This window comes from Vulpes lagopus, chromosome 2 (genome assembly GCF_018345385.1).
Source record: "Vulpes lagopus strain Blue_001 chromosome 2, ASM1834538v1, whole genome shotgun sequence".
Taxonomy (NCBI): Eukaryota; Metazoa; Chordata; class Mammalia; order Carnivora; family Canidae; genus Vulpes; species Vulpes lagopus.
In genome coordinates this window covers 116,096,498-116,116,680 of record NC_054825.1, presented here as the reverse complement: position 1 = coordinate 116,116,680, position 20,183 = coordinate 116,096,498, and the positions used below count along the sequence as shown (strand labels likewise).

The 20,183-nt window shown below is 40.4% G+C and overlaps 1 protein-coding gene and 1 pseudogene across 7 annotated transcripts in view; both read left to right on the top strand.

The window, feature by feature from the left end:
• The first annotated feature begins 522 nt into the window (after nt 1–522).
• LOC121484089 lies at nt 523–1,649 on the top strand (annotated as a pseudogene).
• MCM9 (minichromosome maintenance 9 homologous recombination repair factor) overlaps nt 1,155–20,183 on the top strand; it is a 95,891-nt gene continuing 76,862 nt past the window's right edge. For 2 of the 7 annotated variants that reach the window (XM_041742787.1, XM_041742786.1), the window contains exons 1-4: nt 1,156–1,444; nt 4,145–4,463; nt 13,277–13,593; nt 14,857–14,938. In XM_041742787.1, the coding sequence (XP_041598721.1) occupies nt 4,160–4,463; nt 13,277–13,593; nt 14,857–14,938 (703 nt within the window). In that variant the 5' untranslated portion in view covers nt 1,156–1,444; nt 4,145–4,159. Of the gene's footprint in view, nt 1,445–1,887; nt 1,951–4,144; nt 4,464–13,276; nt 13,594–14,856; nt 14,939–20,183 lie in introns of those variants that run through there. The other 5 variants (XR_005985934.1, XM_041742788.1, XR_005985933.1 and 2 more) reach the window with 5 other exon arrangements.

Here is a 20,183-nt window from a genome sequence, read left to right as displayed (position 1 = left end):
GGGGTATAGAGATTTCTTAAATAAATCTTTAAAAAAAGGAAACAGGGGGGCAGCCTGGGTGGCTCAGCGGTTTAGCGCTGCCTTTAGCCCAGGGCGTGATCCTGGAGTCCAGGGATCGAGTCCCACCTTGGGCTCCCTGCGTGGGGCCTGCTTCTCCCCCTGCCTGTGTCTCTGCCTCTCTCTCTCTCTCTCTCTCTGTGTCTCTCATAAACAAATAAAAAATATATTTAAAAAAAAAAAAAGGAAAGAGGGGCTCCTGGGTGGCTCAGATGGTTGAGAGTCTGGCTTCAGCTCAGGTCACGATCCGGAGTCCTGGGACGAGCCCCACGTCGGGCTCCCTGCTCAGTGGGGGGTCTGCTTCTCCCTCTCCCTCTGCTCTCACGTTCTCGGTATCTCCGTGTCTCAAGTGAATAAATATTTTAAAAATTTAAAAAAATTAAAAAGAAAATCATGAAAAAATCTATTTACAGTACTGTAAAAAAAAAAATGTGTAAGTGGAACCCTACAGTTCAAACCTGCTATTTGAGTCAATTATATATGACATCCTGCAAAAGGAAAAACGATGGAAATGGTAAAAAAAAAAAAAAAGATGAGCCGTTGCTAGAGATGCGGCGAGAGAGAGGGATGGAGACAGCACAGCTTTTCAGGGCAGTAAAGTCTTCTGCGTAACCCGACCACCGCGCTGTGCACCTGTTACCCAGGTACCTGTTACTGTTACTACGTACCTGTTACTACGCCGCGTCTGTTAAAACCCATAGGAGGTACACCACTACGAGTGAACGAGACTGCGAACCACGAACTCTGGGGGATGATGTTTCAATACGCGCTCCCTGGTTGTAACGAAGGCTCCCCTCCGGGGAAAGTATGTTGCCCCTGGGCGTGCGGGGAATACGGTTTACGGGGCGGGGGGCGGGGGATACGGGAACTCTGTACCTTCCTCCTAAAACTTCTACAAGAAAACACAGCAGAAACCCCTTGCGACCTCGCGTCTGCCGGAGTTCCAGGACCAAAAGCGGGAACCGCACAGGCCACCTGAGCCACCGCACCGCCAGCCCGGCTCCTCCGGTTCCACCTGGGCGGGAGGCGCAGCCTGGCCCCGCCCCGGAAGTCCTCGGGCCCCGCCCCCGGCCCCGCCCCCTCGCGTCCCGCGGCACCAGGCGGAGCGCGCGCCCGCCCGCCCCTCCACCCGGAAGAGCCGCCTGAGCGGCGAAGTTGAGGCGGCGCGCGGCTCGGCGTCCGTCGGGGGCGCGGGCCCGGCCGAGGAGCCCGCGCGGCGCCTAGTTCGCTCGGGCGCGAGGCGGCCCCGTCGGAGCCTGCGCGCCCCCGTGGCCCGCCCCGCCCCCAGCGGCCTCCGGGAGCCCCCGGCGCCAGGCCCGAGCCCTGGGCGCCCGTCGGCCTCGGGCGCGCCGTGTTCCCGGTGCCCGCCGACACTGCGTCTCCGCCAGTAAGTGACAGCCGCGGCCCCGAGTCGGCGTCCCCGCCGTTCCGTCCCTCCCGCAGCCGGCCCCGTGTCGCCCACATCTGGGTAGTTCCCAAACTCCTCAACTCGGGGGTGGCTGGGGCGGCCGCGCTGCCCGTCAGGGCCCTGCCGGGGACCGGCCGGGCGGGGGCCGCGACCCGAGGCCGAAGCGCGGAGAGCCGCCCCCTCCGAGGACGAGCCGGCTCCGTCCGCCGAGCGCCCGCGGGGAGCCGGGCGGGCGGGCGGGAAGGCGGCGCCCGAGAGACGCGGGCCGCCGGCGAGGGGGCGGGCCCCGGGCCGCGGGGAGCGGCTGGGGGCGTGGCCTGGGGGCTGCGGCGGGCGCCCGGCGGAGGGGCGCGGTGCTGCGGCTGGGGTCGCCTCGGGGCCGGGTGGGCGCCTCAGGTGGCCCCGAAGCCGCAGCCGCTCGCTGGTCCTCGCGGTTCCGCCTCGGACGCTCCACGAGTGAAAGGACGGGGAGCTTCAGAGCAGTTGTACGACCGTGGGGGGCGTGTTCGTGGGGCTAGGAGCTGCGTAGAGGCAGTCGAACACTTCTACACAGATTTTTGAAAGGGAATCTTTTTTTTTTTTTTTAAGCTTCCATTTCAGAAAGCAGTAGGCGAATGTAATCTGGCTTTAGCTTGAGCCACGAATTCTGCAGCCACACACACCCCCTTTTCTGCCCCATGTGGGGCCGTCTTTTAAGTTGCTAAACTTGGGGCTCCGAATTTACTATGCACTTATAGAACCTTCGAGAGTCTCTTGTAGCAGCAACTCTTGGGAGTCCGGTTAAGTTTTCTTTTTCTTTTTTTAATATTTATTTATTAGAGACACAGAGAGAGGGCAGAGGGAGAAGCAGGCTCTATGAAGGGAACCCGACGTGGGACTCGATCCTGAGACTCCAGGATCACGCGCTGGGCCCAAGGCAGGCGCCAAACCGCTAAGCCATCCAGGGATTCCCCTGATTACTTATTTCTAAGTGGTTTTTCTGCTCTACGCTTGGCTGGATTTATGTTATCTAATCAGAACAATTTACTTATCAATGCAGTGGCCGTAATTTGCTCTCTCTCACTTCTCCGGATATACACATACCGGTCTGTCAGGCTCACACTGGCATCCTGTAACTGTGAGACTTCCTGGTCTATGATACATACCCCCCTTGACTCCTTCCACATCTTCTCCAATAGTTGGTTCCCAGAAAAGGCAAAATATTGCTAATAAGTAGCCTTTGTAACATGTAGTTAGGATGCGGAAATGTGGACTTTGTAAGTCTTTATCACCCGTTTGTTGAACTGAATACAAAACTGTTGGTTGAATGAAGTAAGTCAAAATAAATAAGTCAAAGTACGTTTGTCCTCCAGTTTCTGTTTCCAACCCAAATAAGAGTTTCTTAGATGATTGATTTCAGCAGTTTATTTGGAACTGCCCATTGCCACGTCTGGGATTGTCAATCCACTTAAATTTAATCCTTCTCTCCTTTGTGCTCCTATTCATATTGCATTTTTACCACTGTTAGGGCACTGTTTCATTTCATCTGGCCCTTGGTTTTCCTCTGAGGCTATTAAGGATATTTTATTGTGCTTTTTATTTCCCAACATAGTACCCTGAACATGATTGATATCTGTGTACATGAAAGTAGAATGAAGCTCGGCCCTTTAAATCTGTAGGTGCAAATTTAAAAATACACACACATATATATATTACTAGGGGAATGAGAGGTGAATACAATATAATATGTTTACTTTCAGGCAGCCCCCGGTGGCTCAGCGGTTTAGCACCGCCTTCAGCCCAGGGCATGGTCCTGGAGACCGAGGATCGAGTCCCACATTGGGCTCCCTGCATGGAGCCTGTTTCTCCCTGAGTCTGTGTCTCTGCCTCTCTCTCTCTCTGTGTCTCTCATGAATAAATAAATTTTAAAAAATAATAATATGTTTACTTTCAATCCTAGTTATCATTTATTTCCTTTCCTTCAGTTTAATTATCTAGTTTATACTCTTTGACAGCTGTTTTTGCTAAGGCCAATAGGTTTCCTAGGTTACATAGAGAAAATGGGAAGCAAATTCACCTCAAAATGTAAATTTCAGAAGCAATTTGTTAGCTATTCAAGTCAGAACTGGGTATCCATGTATGTTCCATTTATGTAGCAGAAAACACATGAATATGTGTGATGAGCGAGAGTCAAAGAGAGAGGGGAAGATCCGTTCTTTGGATAAAACCTAGAATCTGGACACATGCAAAGAAGTCTACTGGAAGAAACTTTAGCCAAAAGACTGCTGTTTAAGATTTTACACTTGAGAGCAAATGTGTATATAGAGTGTGGTTAAAGAAAAGAGAAGGGCCTTTTACATAACATATCATAGGGTTAATGAGGAAGTTTGGGGAAGAGATATGGAAAAGGCATTGGACCATGTGGATTTCAGTGATCAGTACCAACATAATTCTTTGGTTTGACTTCCCTTTATTAAAAAATACATTTACTAAGTGATTATAACAAGTAATGCAGATCTAATTAAGAGTTCAATTCAGATAATATTTTCAGTTTATGGTGGGACCCATAACAATTTACAGTCAGACTTTTTTTTTTTAACTTGTCTGAGTCTGCTATATCAAAAGTATACGACCAATCTTTTTTGTTAATTTTTGTCTAAGTCTGCAATATCGGAGATATAATATGGTCTTTTTCTTTAGTCACCTAGATTCAAGATGAATAGTGATCAAGTCACACTGGTTGGTCAAGTGTTTGAGTCCTATGTATCGGAATACCATAAGAATGATATTCTTCTAATCTTGAAGGAAAGAGATGAAGATGCTCATTACCCAGTTGTGGTTAATGCCATGACCCTTTTTGAGACCAACATGGAAATTGGGGAATATTTCAATGCATTCCCGAATGAAGTACTAACAGTGTTTGATAGTGCTCTGCGAAGATCAGCCTTGACAATTCTCCAGTCCCTTTCTCAGCCTGAGGGTGCCTCTATGAAGCAGAATCTTCATGCCCGGATATCAGGTGAATCACTTAAGGATTTTACTGCCACATACTCTCCAGGAATGTTTGAAGAGATTCTAACACACTGAATTCAGATCACTAAGAAATAATTTATATTTATACTTAAAAATATATCTACTATATAGTTTATGGTCACTTTTAGAGCAAAGTAATGGTTTTAAACTGTTTCCTCTGGACGTTTGGAAGGCTGGGATACTAGCCATTCCATCTGAGGGGAAAGAGAATGTAGGTGACAGTATGTTAATATGCACATATACACACATGGGTATGTGTGTATAAAATTGGAATTCAGAAGTTTTTGAACTACTAACAAAAAATTGATACCACAAAGAACTTGAAAAGTGGTAGATTCTACCCTGTAATCTTCAAAACTATTTTAGGGAATTTATTATTTTTATATATCAAGTTTAGCATTATGCTGGCCACCTATTAGGCACTCAATTTTTGTTGAATGAATGACAGAGTAAGTACCTTAATTTTTAGTTGCTCCAGTGGAGCAGTCAGCTTGTAGCAAAGCTCTATCTTTGAATTACTGCAGATTAAGTTGGAGAACACATGTATCATTTTGTTTAAAAATGTAGTACATGTCAAAAAAATATATAGTACATTTCAGAAAGGTGGGGATTTGTAATCAATAAAAATGCTTTTTATGATTCCAAAAAGATGAATCAGTATAGTACAACTCTTTGGGGACCAATTAAGATCCCTCAAAAGACCATACATTTGATTTCATTGAAAAAAAGTAGTATTTTATCTAGAATAAAATTATGAATATTATAAATCTTTAAGCGACAAGACGCTAGATCATCTCTTGGTAGGATCAAGAATAAATGTTTCCTTATAATAATGTTGCAAAAATGTTGTTAAAAGAGGGTTTAGTTAATGTTATTGAAATGGCACTTAGGAATGGTTTTAGGCTGTCCTTATCCTTATGTTTAGATATTTTTCCATGTTCAGTTTAAATACCAAAATTTTGCCTGCCTAGGTGACCCTATTGGTTTTGGGTAAATTTAGTCTATTTTTTCCCCCAATTCTTCTCTGAAAAAGTAAATTACAAATTATGTTACTACCGTGGTATATTCATCCTACAAACATATTATGTCAAATATTTAACAATTGGTGTATGTATGCCCAAAGATACATGGCCTATTGTATATTAAACTTAATCATAAAGGAGCTTAGTGGCAGCTTTTATGTTATATGATTTGTGCCTCACTCAGGATATGTGCTAGCAGAACAGGGAATGAATTCTAGCAGATTCACTGGAGATTTCAAGAAGAGAGGGTAAGGCAAGGATAGAGGTGTCCCAGGCAGAATGAACCAGAGATGGAAATAGTCTGGTTTTAGTTCTATTGCACCTTCATTGTGGACTCCAGGCAAGGCATTCAATTATGAAAACATAGGTTGCCTCTGTGATTCAGGCTCCTTAGGAACCTAAGACATTTTCCAGTTGTCTTTCTAGGATATACATTGCTCTTTGTCTTCTGGGATTTTTATTAGACTAAAGTTTACTTACCTTTTCCATGGTTTTGATGAAAGGTGTTCTAATACCCAGATAGCATCAAACTAAATGAGAAGGAAAAAATAGCATTCATGTGTTCTCAAACATTAATGGCAATCAGAATCAACTGTAGGGCTTGTTAAAACACTGATAGGCCCCACCCACAAGAGATTCTAATTGTGAAGGTCTGGCATGGGGCCCAATAATTTGCATTTCTAACAGCTCCCAGGTGATGCTGATGCTGCTGTTCCAGGAACTACATGCTGAAAACCAGGGGCCTAAAATCATTGATATGGACATATCACTAGCATAGATATGGACAGATCACAAACTATTTCCAAAATTTCTTTTTGTACTCGATCATTGAATGAATCAGGGAATGGTAAAGGTTTCTGTGTTCACTAATGGTAGCTAAGCACCTGATGTCCGCCACACTCCACTACCACCACCCCTTCACTGGTACAGTTGAAGAACATACTTAGTAACATAGATAGTAAGACAGAAAGATTAACATACACTGACATTTCCATCAAAACATTGTCTCTTAGTATCTTTTTAGTATTAAAATTTTGATTGTTATATGGTCTGTTTTGCTAACATTTTGTTGCCTTTATCTTTATATTTTGTTTATCTAAAAATCATAATGTTCTGAAATGAAAAGAATCTGATGACCCAGAAATATACTCACCTTTATTATTTTTTTCTTAAAATAATACAGTTACTTTACAAAATAATCACTTACCTAAAAAAAAACAAAAACAAAATAATCACTTAATCTTTCATATGTTAGACACATTTGCTCAAAAAAAAAAAAAAAGCAAATTTCTCCTAACAGGTACTATGTACATGATTCAGTAAAATGTAAATTGCTCTTTTGTTTACAGTGCAAGAACATTAAAAGTGATATATTGCCCTGTATTGTAAAAGTAGAGAGGATAATTGAAAGCAGATTTTCTTAGAAAATTTGGTTGTAATCTTTACATAGTTTTTCCTTCAGAGACATTGTAATTGTGTTAGACATAGGACCGTTGCTGGGGGTGAGCAGCAGGGAGTTCATTCATCCTGGCTACACTTCTAGAATAACACAGAAAGGGTTGGTGAGCATATGTGAGACCCTTGGAACTGAGTCCTACCTTCCTCCACCTCCCACCTGCCTTCTTTGCAAGTGTGTAATATCTCTCCAGCACATCTCCATATGTTGACTGAAATAAAACCAGTTTGTGTAGACTTGTCATGACCCAGCTTGCATCGGCCAGGGTTATCATTTGCAAGGAATGGATGGGTGTCTCTGGAACCTTCGTTTTTACTCTGGCAATAGATTTCTCTAGACATAAAAGGCATTATTTATACAATGGCATATTCATTTGACCATTTTGCTTGCTTACTCCATTTGTTTTGTTGTGGGTGCTAGCCTGGGCTTGGGGAGGTTTTCTTGTAGAAAGGAAAACTCGAATGTACTTTCCTGGCTGGAGAGAGTTTGCCAGACCAAGTAAAGTGCCTAAGGAAAGGTACGGAGGTATAAAGTCCCTCTCTGCACAGAAAAATCAAGCATTTTGTTCTGAACTGGGAAATTTGAGGCCACATTTGCTAAAAGTGAGGCTAGAGAGAGAGGGAAGCCCATTCCCCTGTCTCATTTATTCATTAATTTTCTCCTTATGGGAAAGTACTTATTAAAGCACTGGGCTAGGCAGAGAGAGGCCATAAGTGAGCAGTACAGTCAGTAGGTGACTATGAAAGTCACTGTCATGCTAAAGCATTTGGAGGAAGCCTTGTAGAATGTGAGCTAAGACCAGGGATATGAATAGAGATATGAGAGATTAGGGTATTACTATTAAATTAGGGGAAGGGAGGAAGATTTAGTAACTGTTTCCACAATGTAAGTTTCTTCTGTTCTTGGAGTCATGCAAGCCAATAGAACTATGGGACTGAGTATTTAAATAAGTTCTTCAGGGTTTTTTGTTGAGAAGGTTATGGACCCTCTCCAGAAAGTACAGGTATGTGTATATACATAACCTTGTACCTGAATTTCAAGAGATTTAGAGCTTTCCTAAAGCTCAGCCATGTCCCATAATTAAAACCTTGATTTAGATGAGACATTACCCCGCATCCTAAGGTCAGTTAGGATGGAGTAAGTGACCAAGGTAGGAAGGTGGGTAAACTATGTGCTCTAAAGTCAGTCACCAATCAGGCCAAACCCCTGGGGGAGCATGGACTCTATGGGGCGGTGGTAGGTTAGACTGTGAATCCTTTTGGCAATTCTATCTGAATTTTCTCTTTCAGGTTTCTCCCATTTTGTAGAAGGAGAAAGATCTCTTTCAACCATCAGTCCCCCTTCATCCACTGTTCTTTTCATAAGTAAATGTTCTGACAAAGTATATCCAATCTTCATGATAATCTCCTATTCATCCTTTCACGTCCACCATACTGAAACCGCCCTTGCCATCGTCACTAGTGACAGCCTCATGGCCAAACTGAGGGTCACTTTTCAGTATTTCACTTCATTTCCCTGCTGAGTTTGATACTATTGACTCCTCCCACCTTATAAAATTCCAGCGTTGGCCCCACGACAGCACTCTCTTGCTCCTTCCTCCCTTTCTGGCTGTGGCTTCTCTCCCTCTTCTTAGGCGCTGCCTCTTCCTTTACTTGGCCTGTAGGTGGTAGGTAGGTCCTTAGGATTCAGATGTGGTCACATTCTCCTGGATCCTACACTCTCATAGGGTAGTCTCTATCCCAAACCTGAGCTTCAGCTGCCACCTATGTAGAAACAAATGCCAACTCTATTTTTTTTCTTAATTTTAGCCAGAATCTGTCTCTTAAGCTCTGTATCCAAATATCACCATGCTTATCAAATGTCTCATACTAAATCTCTTCTTGCAAACTCAGTGATTGAAAAGTGTAATGATTTTACTCTCTCTGCCCCACTCCAACCGAAAGTGGTATTTCCTTTTTCTTTCAATAGGTATTTACTGATTGATTACTATGTAGCTTGCAGAATTTCTTGTTAATGGAACCAGAGAACTGAGAGTCACTCTAAATTTCACCCTCCTCTTCATCCCTTATCTCTAATTGATCTCGAAGCTAACACAGTAACCTTAATCTCTCATATCTATCCCCCCACTTTCTAGCCTTGCCTTTCATCTTTCTCTCAAGTATCTTCTAAAGCATGGTGCTTACTCTAATAAGAGTGGTGAATAAAATCTACCTCAATCCTGATTCTCTGGAATTTATTTCTAGTGTGGAAGTGTAATAAATTGCAGTAAGTGGGGGATACCTGGGGGACTCAGTTGAGCATATGCCTTCCGCTCAAGTCATGATCCCAGGGTCCTGGGGTCAGTCTCCCCCATTGAGCTCCTTTTAGCAGGGAGCCTGCTCTCCCTCTGCCGCTGCCTGCTGATGCTCCCCTGCTTATGCTCTCTCTCTGTTGAATAAATAAATACAATCTTTAAAAATAAATAAATTGCAGTAAGTGGTATGAAGGAGAGGAACAGTGTGTTAAAGCACATAAAAGAGAAAATTTAACCTGAAGTGGGTTAAATAAAGATTTTATTAAGAAAATTATATTGAAGCTGATCTTTTAGGGAGGAAAAATGATAGTAATCATGTATTAAGAACTAATGTTTAAATAGTGTTTGCTATATGTAAGGTGCTATTCTAAGAAACTTTACATATATGAATTATTTTAATCCTATGACCTATGAGGTAGGTTTTATGGTTTTTGCCATTTTATAGAAGGAAAATATGAGAAGTTATAAGTTAGCCAAGGTCACATAGCTAGTAAGTAATAGAGCTGTGACTCAAAGCTGGCTTTAGACTCTATCTTCTTAACCTCTATATTGTTTCTTTTTGTGGACATTTTTGAGGAGCAGTTCTGGAGGAGAGTGTTGAGGCAAAGGAGACAAATATATGTAAATGAGTGAGTGATTAGAGTAGTTGGTATGAGAGGAAGGCCCTGTAGTCCAGTACAGATTTGGTGCCTTATTCTTAGATCTGTAGGCAGCAATGGAAGGATTATATGCAGAGGAGGTTTGAAGTTAGGCCTTCATTACTTCCTTCTGGATTACTACAGAAGCAATGAAGGTAGGGGATTTTATTTTTCTATTCTAAAGTACTATGTACAATAAGATAATACCAAGTTAAAAATCGCTTTCTAGGAAAAAATTGCAATAAAATTACACTTACTACTGTTTTCAATGCAAAATTTATAAGCCAGAGATAGCGAACATCTATCTAAACAACTATGTAAGTTTTCATCAGTTACATAGGATTTCATCATATTAAATATCCAAAGACTCTGCTAAATTAACACTAGCAGTCTATAGTTTTTATCTGCAGCTATGCAAGCCATCAGAGTAACGCAACACTTTCTACAACCTGGTTCTTGTGATTTTAGTTTTTCTTAAGTTCTAATATATTCATAATATAATTTAAACTGAACAATCACTTTGCATCTGAAACAGAACTAAAATGAGAGGAGTAGAAATTGAATGCAAAAATGATATTTTTTTAGGGGCCTAGGAAGAGAGAATGGATACTGAAAAAAACCTAGGCAGTTGTTAAAATAAGTTTCTTAATCCGTTTTTTTTCCTATTCTTTTTACTTTGCTCATTTTTCTTAGGAGTACTTGTTGGTAGATTTTGTCTATTCTTCATGAAGGAATTTGGAGTAATAATCTTATTTCCCATTTGAATAATGCTATTTTTCCATCCTCTCTATACTTACATTAGAGAACACTTAGTGACTTTTTTTGCAAGTGCAAAAATAAAATTGTTTCAAAAAGTATATGTAATTATATGACTCAGTAATTCCACTCCTAGATACATGCCCAAGAAAATTGAAAACAGATAATCGAACAAAAACTTGAACATGAATGTTTGTAGCAGCACTATAATAGCCAAAAAGTGTAAGCAATCCAAATGTTCATCAGTTGATGAATGGATAAAGAATATGTGGCATATCCATACCATGGAATATTTAGCCTTAAAGAGTAATGAAGTATGGATACATGTAACGACATAGATGAATCTTGGAAACATTATGCTAAGTGAAGAAAGCCAGACACAAAAGGCCACTTACTGTATATGAAATGTCCAAAATAGATTTACCATAGAGATAGCAGCTTAGTGGTTGACCAAGGCTGGGAGTAAGGGAGTGGGGAGTGACCACTACCGAGTACAGGGTTTCTTTCTGAAGTGATAAAAAATATTCTGAAATTAGTGGTGATGGCTGTATAGCCTTGTGAATATACTATTAACCACTGAATTATACGTGTTAAAAGAGGGAACTTACGGAATGCAAATTATAACTCAGTTTTGAAAATATATTCATGTGGGGAGCAAAAGAAAGGTAACAGAATCTCTAAAGCAGTGTTAAGGATTGCCATAATATACATTCCAGTTAAGACCCAATAAAAAGGCTTTCCATTTGGTCATTTCTTTCTTACCATTCTGTGATATAAACTAAAACATAAGTAGTGTTGGGCATGAAAACAAAACCTGTTTTTAATGAGAAGTTTTGGTTGCTGGTAAGGCTTTTACTGGATTGTATCAGTATAGTTCAACATTTAGCTACCCACAGCTGAATTAACAGGTGCCTGAAATCAACATGAAATTAATAGAATGGATATATTTTTTTTTTTAGAATGGATATTTTTAATGGATAAAGTATCTAATCCAGGTCCAACCTCTCTATTCTTGTGCATGTGATACCACACTTGTCAGCCCTGGGGTCAGCCTTGGATAGGAAAAGAAGTTATAGTGGCAAATAATTGGCAGTGCTTACCTTGTTAATACAATATACAGTATACAGAGAGAGAGTCTCAGCCATCAAAAGAAAATTTAAGTCTGTAGACTTGTAATCTGTAACACCAGATGTAGTCTCATGCCTGAAGCATACAGTTCATGTCACTGATTTGATTTTTCCCCCTTTAGTTTCATAATTCACAAACTACCTTATTATTACTATTATTTGGTTTTCAGAATAGATCTACCAATAGGAAGAAAATGTGCTGGCCATAGAAACTTAAAGTATGGGATCCCTGGGTGGCGCAGCGGTTTGGCGCCTGCCTTTGGCCCAGGGCGCGATCCTGGAGACCCGGGATCGAGTCCCACGTCGGGCTCCCGGTGCATGGAGCCTGCTTCTCCCTCTCCCTCTGCCTGTGCCTCTGCCTCTCTCTCTCTATCTCTGTGACTATCATAAATAAATAAAAACTAAAAAAAAAAAAAAAAAAAAAAAAAAAAAAAAAAAAAAGAAACTTAAAGTATAATTGTAACTATTATGGCTCTTTCTCAGAGCGTGGCAAATCTAGTAGATCCATCTTCGAGGTGCACGTTTGCCAGATTTCAGAGCTGCTAAATTCTGAGGACAAGACAGTGGACCATGGGTTCATTTGTTAAACCAGTGTAACAAATGCTGCTGCCTTATAAACCTGTTAGAAGGCAGCCTTTGACCATCATAGGCAGCATTTCTGTACTCCAGTGATGCATGGTAGCCAAACATGAGAAGGTGGGGATTCCTTTTTTTTTTTTTTTTTAAAGATTTTATTTATTCATGAGAGAGATAGGTAGAGACATAGGCATAGGCAAAGGGAGAGGCAGGCTCCCTTGTGGGAGCCTGATATGGGCACTTGCGACTCCATCTCAGGATTCCAGGATCATGACCTGAGCCACCCAGGTGCCCCAAAGTGGGCATTCCTACTAAGAATTTTCTTTGGTATTTTGTACCTTTTAAGAAGTTGCCTGTTTATTAATGGTGAAAAACATGTTTTTTAAGGGATAAAATGGTGCTGCTGTGGTTAAACCTCTAGGTAATTCAAGGCTTGGAAATAGTCAGATTTATGTATTAATGAATTCTGAACCTAAAAAAGGAATAGCCTTCTAGCACTGTGGGGCTCTGTCATTATGCTACCCTCCCTTTATCAGTTAGCTTTGTGGTTTATTCAGTCATCAGTTGATTTTATGTGTTGCATGTGGCAGTATGTTTTTTTGTTGAATGAGGTTACAATTACTGTATTTAGATTCTATTCAGCCCTTTTAATGAAAATCAGTCCTTTTTTTTTTTCTTTTAATCCTGGTTATTATTATGTCATCTGGATATGTACTTTTAAAAAGAGTCCACTGATCATCTTTATTTAAAAAATCCTTTTCTATTTTCTTAATTGAGTTGATCTGATTTCTTTTTTCTTAAGTCAAACTCAATTTTTTTTTTTCCTGAAATTATACCTTCTCTGCCAGGAAATATAAGAAGAATATATTCCATGGAGTCAAATTCCAAGATAATAAGTTGATATGGTTTTGTTGTTGTTTTTCTCCATCAGGTTTGCCTGTTTGTCCTGAGCTGGTGAGGGAGCACATCCCTAAAACCAAAGATGTGGGACACTTTTTATCTGTCACGGGGACAGTGATTCGAACAAGTCTGGTGAAGATCCTGGAATTTGAGCGGGATTACATGTGTAACAAATGCAAACATGTATTTGTGGTCAAGGCTGACTTTGAGCAGTACTATACCTTCTGCCGGCCATCCTCCTGCCCGAGCTTGGAGGGCTGTGATTCTTCCAAATTCACTTGCCTCTCAGGCTTGTCTTCATCTCCAGCGAGGTGTAGAGATTATCAGGAAATCAAAATTCAGGAACAGGTAAATGATCAAATGATCAAATGAAAAAACAAAACCAACTTTGAAGAAGCTGAAGGTCAACCTTTTTAGCTCTGGGCAAATTACCAGGATAGGGAACGCATACAGGATTACACATGGGATGTGTGTTGCCCATACATCAGAATACAGTCTTTAGAGTCATGCAATTTTATTTTATTTTATTTATTTATTTTTGTATATTTTTTGTATATTTTTTGTATTTTTTTTTGTATATTTTTTTATTGGAGTTCGATTTGCCAACATATTGCATAACACCCAGTGCTCATCCCATCAAGCGCCCTAGTCATCTCTGTATAGAGAACATTGGTGAGAGGGTTGTAGAATGGCTTAATAATTATGTTAAAATTAAGGGAATATTTAAGAAGTTCAGATAAGCTGTATTTAAGGGATAGGAGAAAATTAAATGGGTTTAAGTGATTATTAAACATTAGAGTGGTCAGGATTTAGGGTTTAGGCCTGATTTTATATGCCGTGTCAAATGAGACATACATAGACACTTTAACACTGAGAGTATGCCAGCTTTTCCTTTACTTGCTACTTAAAGTCATATTCAGTGTTGAGGACTCAAACTCCTATCTTTCTACACCATTCTTAACACATGGCCTCTATTCTTAGTCCAGGATGGTAGTTTACAACTCTGTCACTGCTGTATGCTAGTCAAGGAGCAGGGAGAGGGAAGGACAGATGAGAGCATCAGTCATCTACCCCAAGTCACCATTCGAGTAGTCTTCCTTGAAGTCTCCCCGGGCAGGTCTACTTGTATTTCTTTGGCCAGAGCTTAGTCATAGGACCATATGAGTATACCCAGGGGCAGAGTAACCTGGGAAATACAGTCTTTTTACTGGGTAGATGTCCACATGGACTAAAACCAGGGTTCTGTCACTAAGGAACAGTAATTTGTCCTGGGTCTTAAGACTGCAGAGGAAAGAACTACATGTCTTGTCTAGGTAAGTAATTTTTTATTCTACTTAATCATGGAGTATACATTTATTTTGACCATCTACAAGGTAGATTACATTTTGAGATATTTTCTGTAATCTGTAATGGTGTTTTTATTTTACTCTAGTTTTAGTTTATAAATGGATAGTAGGCACAGTTTTCAAGAAAATTCTGTAAATCTCCATCATAATTGAATTGTATGATAATACCAGGGAAATAGAAAACAGTAATTTCAAGAACTGCTAGCTTCTGAATACTTAGCATGTATTTAAGCATACTCAGAATGTATCTGCTTTTCCTTGCTAGGTACAAAGGCTGTCTGTTGGAAGTATTCCACGATCTATGAAGGTTATCCTGGAAGATGATTTAGTAGACAGTTGCAAATCTGGTGAGAATTAACTTTTGCTAACTTATGTAAGATGTCCTAAAGTGCTGATTAGGAAAAAGCCACTTTTTATTTTCCCGAGAGCACTGGGAAATGACTGTAGAGGCTTAATTGCTCACCTTGAGAATAGAAACTGGCATAGAGGCAGGAGGTGATACATAACAGGGAAGAAGCTGGGCCAGTAGCTTAGCAGTCCAGTACAGCCACTTGTTTTGTAAATGAAGAACTTGACTTGCCCAAGTCATTTGGAGAATAAGGGGCAGAACTAGAACATGAACCCAAGTCCACTGACTTGTCATCCAGGAGTCTCTTCAGTATATGCTTGCCTAACAGCAGCAGCTTTAAAGATTATAGCAGATTTAGTGAGGAATTAAGTAAAATGGACCAGACGTATGACTCTGTCAGATGCTCTTGTACTCTTATTGCTACCTAGAAGAAAGGAAGTGATTGTTCTTCTTTCCTCTGTGCTGGTGACAGCACTACAGGAGTCACATTTTTTGTCCTCTGAGGGTTCTCAGTGTTTTCATTGGCCAATTGCCCAAATTGGAAAGGAACTTAAAACCATACTGAAAAGAACTGTGGGTATTTATCACAGAGAAGTCTCAGGAAGGACATGACAGCCAACTTTTCATTAATTGGAAGGTTGTCATACAGAGATGGAATTATAGTTATAGAAGATACTATTGGGTTTCGGTAGGCTGAAGCTCCAGAAGGTAGATTTTGACTCCATATCTAATAATATAAGGTGTCTACCATGGGACGCAGATAATGGTTGAGTTTCTTTTTTCAGAGACAATCAAGCAGAGGGTATACAGCATCTTGTTAGTGACTTATGCCTTATGATGGCGGTTGGTCTGGATGATTACAATGTTGCAGACAAGTCAAAGACTCTGAGCTTCAGAGCCATTCTGGAGATCTGAGGGCTCCAGAAGGGGTTATTATGATGTCATTCTTAGTTATATTTTGATCTTGAGGCTGACTAGACAGCTCATTAGCTCTCTTTTGCCCCATTTCAACTCATCTTGCCCTGCCTATTCTCTTCTCACCGGGGAGAAGGAATCAAAAGTATCTGTGGAAAGAGAGCCTGGGTGACTCAGTCAGTTGAGTACCTGACTGTTGGTTTCAGCTCAGGCCATGATCTCATAGTTGTGGGATTGAGCCCCAAATTGGGCTCTGCACTCAGGGTGGAATCTGCTAGAGATTATCTTCTCCCTATCCCTCTGTTCCGCTCCTTGCTTGTGCTCTCTTTTTCTTTCTCTAGAATAAATGAAATCTGGAAAAAAAAAAAAAAAAAAAAGTCCTGTGGAAGGGCAAGGATTAATATCAGCTTCTGTGTATAGAAGTGTTCTGCATTGAATTTTTAAATTATTTTTACAAAAGTGTTAAGGAGGAATTTTATTGGAAAAATTAAGATGTGGGGTGCCTGAGTGGCTCAGTCTGTTAAGCGTCTGCCTTTGGCTCGGGTCATGATCCCAGGGTCCTGAGATTGAGCCCCACATCAGGCTCCCTGCTCAGTGGTAGTCTACTTCTCCCTCCCTCTGCTTGTGTGCTCTCTCTCTCACGTTCTCTCTGCCTTCCTCTCCCCCTTTCCCTTCTCTCTCTCTCAAAAAATAAAAAAATAAAATCTTTAAAAAAAAAAAGAAAAATTAAGATGTTGGGAGGTTTTGTAAATCAGTGTTGCTCAGGAGAGTAAATACTATTCTGTCTCTGCAGTAACATTTAAATATCGTGAGATATTAATAAAATTTGGTGTGTTTTTTAAACCAATGTGATGGTGTTATTTTACATATATAATGCAAAAAGAAGAATAAACGGAGCTTTTTTCAGTTGTTGGTAGGGGCTAGGGCTATAAAATTTACATGGCGCATAGGTCAGCTAACAGTAAAGATCTCAGACACCAAGCAGATTGCCTTCAAAGTAATAATCTGAAAGTTAATCAGAAACTTTTACCAGAACTGACAGGCACTAAAGACTCTAATGTGGAGTTTAAAAGTCTTTTGGATTTACAGAACTTTGATCCAAAAAAGGTTGTCTAGAACTGCAAAACTTGAGTCAGCTTCTCTGAAGCTACTCTTTCTACCCCTAGAAAAGACAGATGACAACCTGTTCCCCTAAAGCCAGTATGTTCTGCTCCCAATACACATTCCCAGTCCTTGACCGACCTTTGTCTGTGAAAAAGATATGAGAGCTTATTCTTTCTCTCTTCTTATTCCAAGTAACTTTAAAACGGTTGCTTTCACTATTTCTCTAGGAATTTCCAGTTGCTATTTAACATTTAAATTGCATTGAAGGTGGGTCAGAAAGTGGAAATGGTTGGTAATCTTAAACTAAGCATCAACAGTTGTTTCTTAATTCACCTCAACATTCCCTGCTATAAAGTATTTCCTGTTCTCACTCACACCTTAATCTCACTCACCCTTAATCTGTATAGAAAACACAAAGCACAAATGTGTCCCCTGGCAGAAACAGGTATATCTAACCTCTTACTCTGCATCCCTGTTCTCGCCTACCAGACAGATCATTTCTCCAAATTCCATCGTTTCCCTTTCTAACTCTAGATTTTTCCAGATGCCTCATTTATGAAATATTTGCTGAGCTACCATTTCATTAAAATGATGAGGCAAGGGCAGCCCCGGTGGCGCAGCGGTTTGGCGCCGCCTGCAGCCTGGGGTGTGGTCCTGGAGACCCGGGATGGAGTCCCACGTCCGGCTCCCTGCATGGAGCCTGCTTCTCCCTCTGCCTGTGTCTCTGCCTCTCTCTTTCTGTGTCTATGAATAAATAAATGAAATCTTTAAAAAATAAATGATGAGGCAAACACCTATGGAAGTAAGAGTTCATTATCTAGAACCAAGACTGCCCCCATCCACCCAAGAATCACCAACCCATAGTTTGAAATTTATAATATCAAATATATCAAATATATTAAATTTACATATATATAATATGTATTATATATATATTAACAGTTTATCATTGTCTAAATGATTCTCCATGAAAATAACTGTGATCGTGGATTGCCTGCTGAATGGACCAGGCTGTGTAAAGTACTTTTTTCATATAGGACAGATACTTTTTGATTTTAATCAAAACCTATGATATGTGGATCAGCAAAGTAGTGCTTATATAAGCTTAGCCTGAACATGAAAGTACCCTTTGTTGGAAAATAAGATGTTTTTATGCAGTTCATCTAAACTGAATTCTTCAGTGAAAAATCTAAAGCTATTTTTCTCTGACATGTCACTAATAATAATGGGTGGAAGCAGTCTGTCAACAGTGCTTTTTTCATTTATCCATAGCTACAAACGTCTGTGGGAATCAAAAGATAAATGGCATAATCCTTGCCCTTCAGGAATTTACAGTCTGGTTGGGAACCCCAGTCTGACACATGCAGAGTAATAAAGTTGGAGGTTGTGTCCTGATAACTGCCAGTGCAGCAGGAGATCAGAAATGGGTCCGAATGTGGGTAGCTGAGTGGTAAATAAGCTGCCGAAGACAGAGCAGGACAAAGAGATAAGATTATATAAAAGCAAAAATCTTAGCTTCCTGCAAATAACATCATTTATAACATTTACTACAGAAAAGTTAAAGTATAAGTAACAGCTAATATTTAGCTGTTGAGTGCTTCTTATATTCTACATTTTGTATGAAGTAATTTACAAACATCATCTGACTTAATTTTCACTGTGGTTCCGTGATATAACTATTCCCATTATTGTAGGTCAAAGCATAGCTCAGCAAATTTAGATAATTTGCCCAAGGATATAAACAAGTGAATTGTGGAGCTGGGATCTGAACCCAAATCTGAGGAGATCAGTGCTCTTGGCCATTCTTCAGTACTCTACATTTCCATATAATCACAAGTCAGATTATTTGTGGGTGCTGTATCTAAAGGTTGTTTCTTATTTGACTAATTCAGAAACAACTTAAGTATAATCCATTAAAATGACAGTAAAGGACTGTTCTAAGTGCTCATAGAAAGGTTACCCCAGTTGTTTTCATCTAAAAATGGGGGGCAAACAATATAGTAAATGATCACTATCTTGATTTGGTTTGAAAACCATCCAAGGGGATCCCTGGGTGGCGCAGCGGTTCAGCGCCTGCCTTTGGCCCAGGGCGCGATCCTGGAGACCCAGGATCGAATCCCACGTCGGGCTCCCGGTGCATGGAGCCTGCTTCTCCCTCTGCCTGTATCTCTGCCTCTCTCTCTCTCTCTCTGTGACTATCATAAATAAATAATAATTAAAAAAAAAAAAAGAAAACCATCCAAGCAGTGTCTTCCAAAGATCTTGAAAACACATGCAGAGCACCTACTGAATTTGTCACCATTTGTTACAAAGTTGCTTCTGGCTAGAAATCTTTCTATCCTGTAATTGCTACCACCAGTTTCTTCATGCGTTTAGCATTTACAGAATGTTTTTCTTCAGAAAATCAAAAGTTCTGCAGATTATACATTGCTATTGATATTTAGAGAGGCATTTTGCATCAGCAAATATCGTGTATTTGACACAAGCTTGGATGTGAAGACTTGTCAGTTCAGAGACGCTGTTGCACAAATTATAAATACCAGATTGGATTTGGGGTATGTCCAACATCTTCTATTCAACAAGATTTTGAGAACTAGGACCATCTTTTCTTCTTGGGGCTCCCTTTTCTCTAACACCAAAATACTGAATGCCAACCATTCATTCATATATACCCGTTAATTGATGCACTGAATTGTATGTAATAATCACAGATGTTAAGTGTTTGGAGAATGTGCCCATAAACTACCCAAGACCTCTTAGGAAAACCTGTAGAAGTTAAATATTCTGCTCCCTAGGAATAGGAGAGTTTCTTTAGGTGGGAAGAAACCAAGAAGGAACAGGCAGTATTTATCTTCTGTTTTCATAGTTTATGGAAAAGGGCTTTGAAGAAGAACAGGCATTTACTTATTTCTTAGTTCATTCATCTGGTTTTTTTTTAGGCAATAAGTAAAATATCAGTAAAGGTGATAAGTAAAAACTAATATATAAGAAACTAAAACTAGTGTCACTTACCACAAGACTGTCTCCTTTCCTGATACCAAACTGATCATAGTCTAACCTTCTAGCTGTAGCTCCTATTCTTTAAATGAGAACTGTATGGTTAGGGATTATGAGAGGATGGACATTTCATCCAATATAGTAAGAATGAATAAATCATCCAATAAGTTATTTTTCCAGTGAAGGGTGATAATCTTGTATGATTATCATGGTGCAGATTAAGAAAA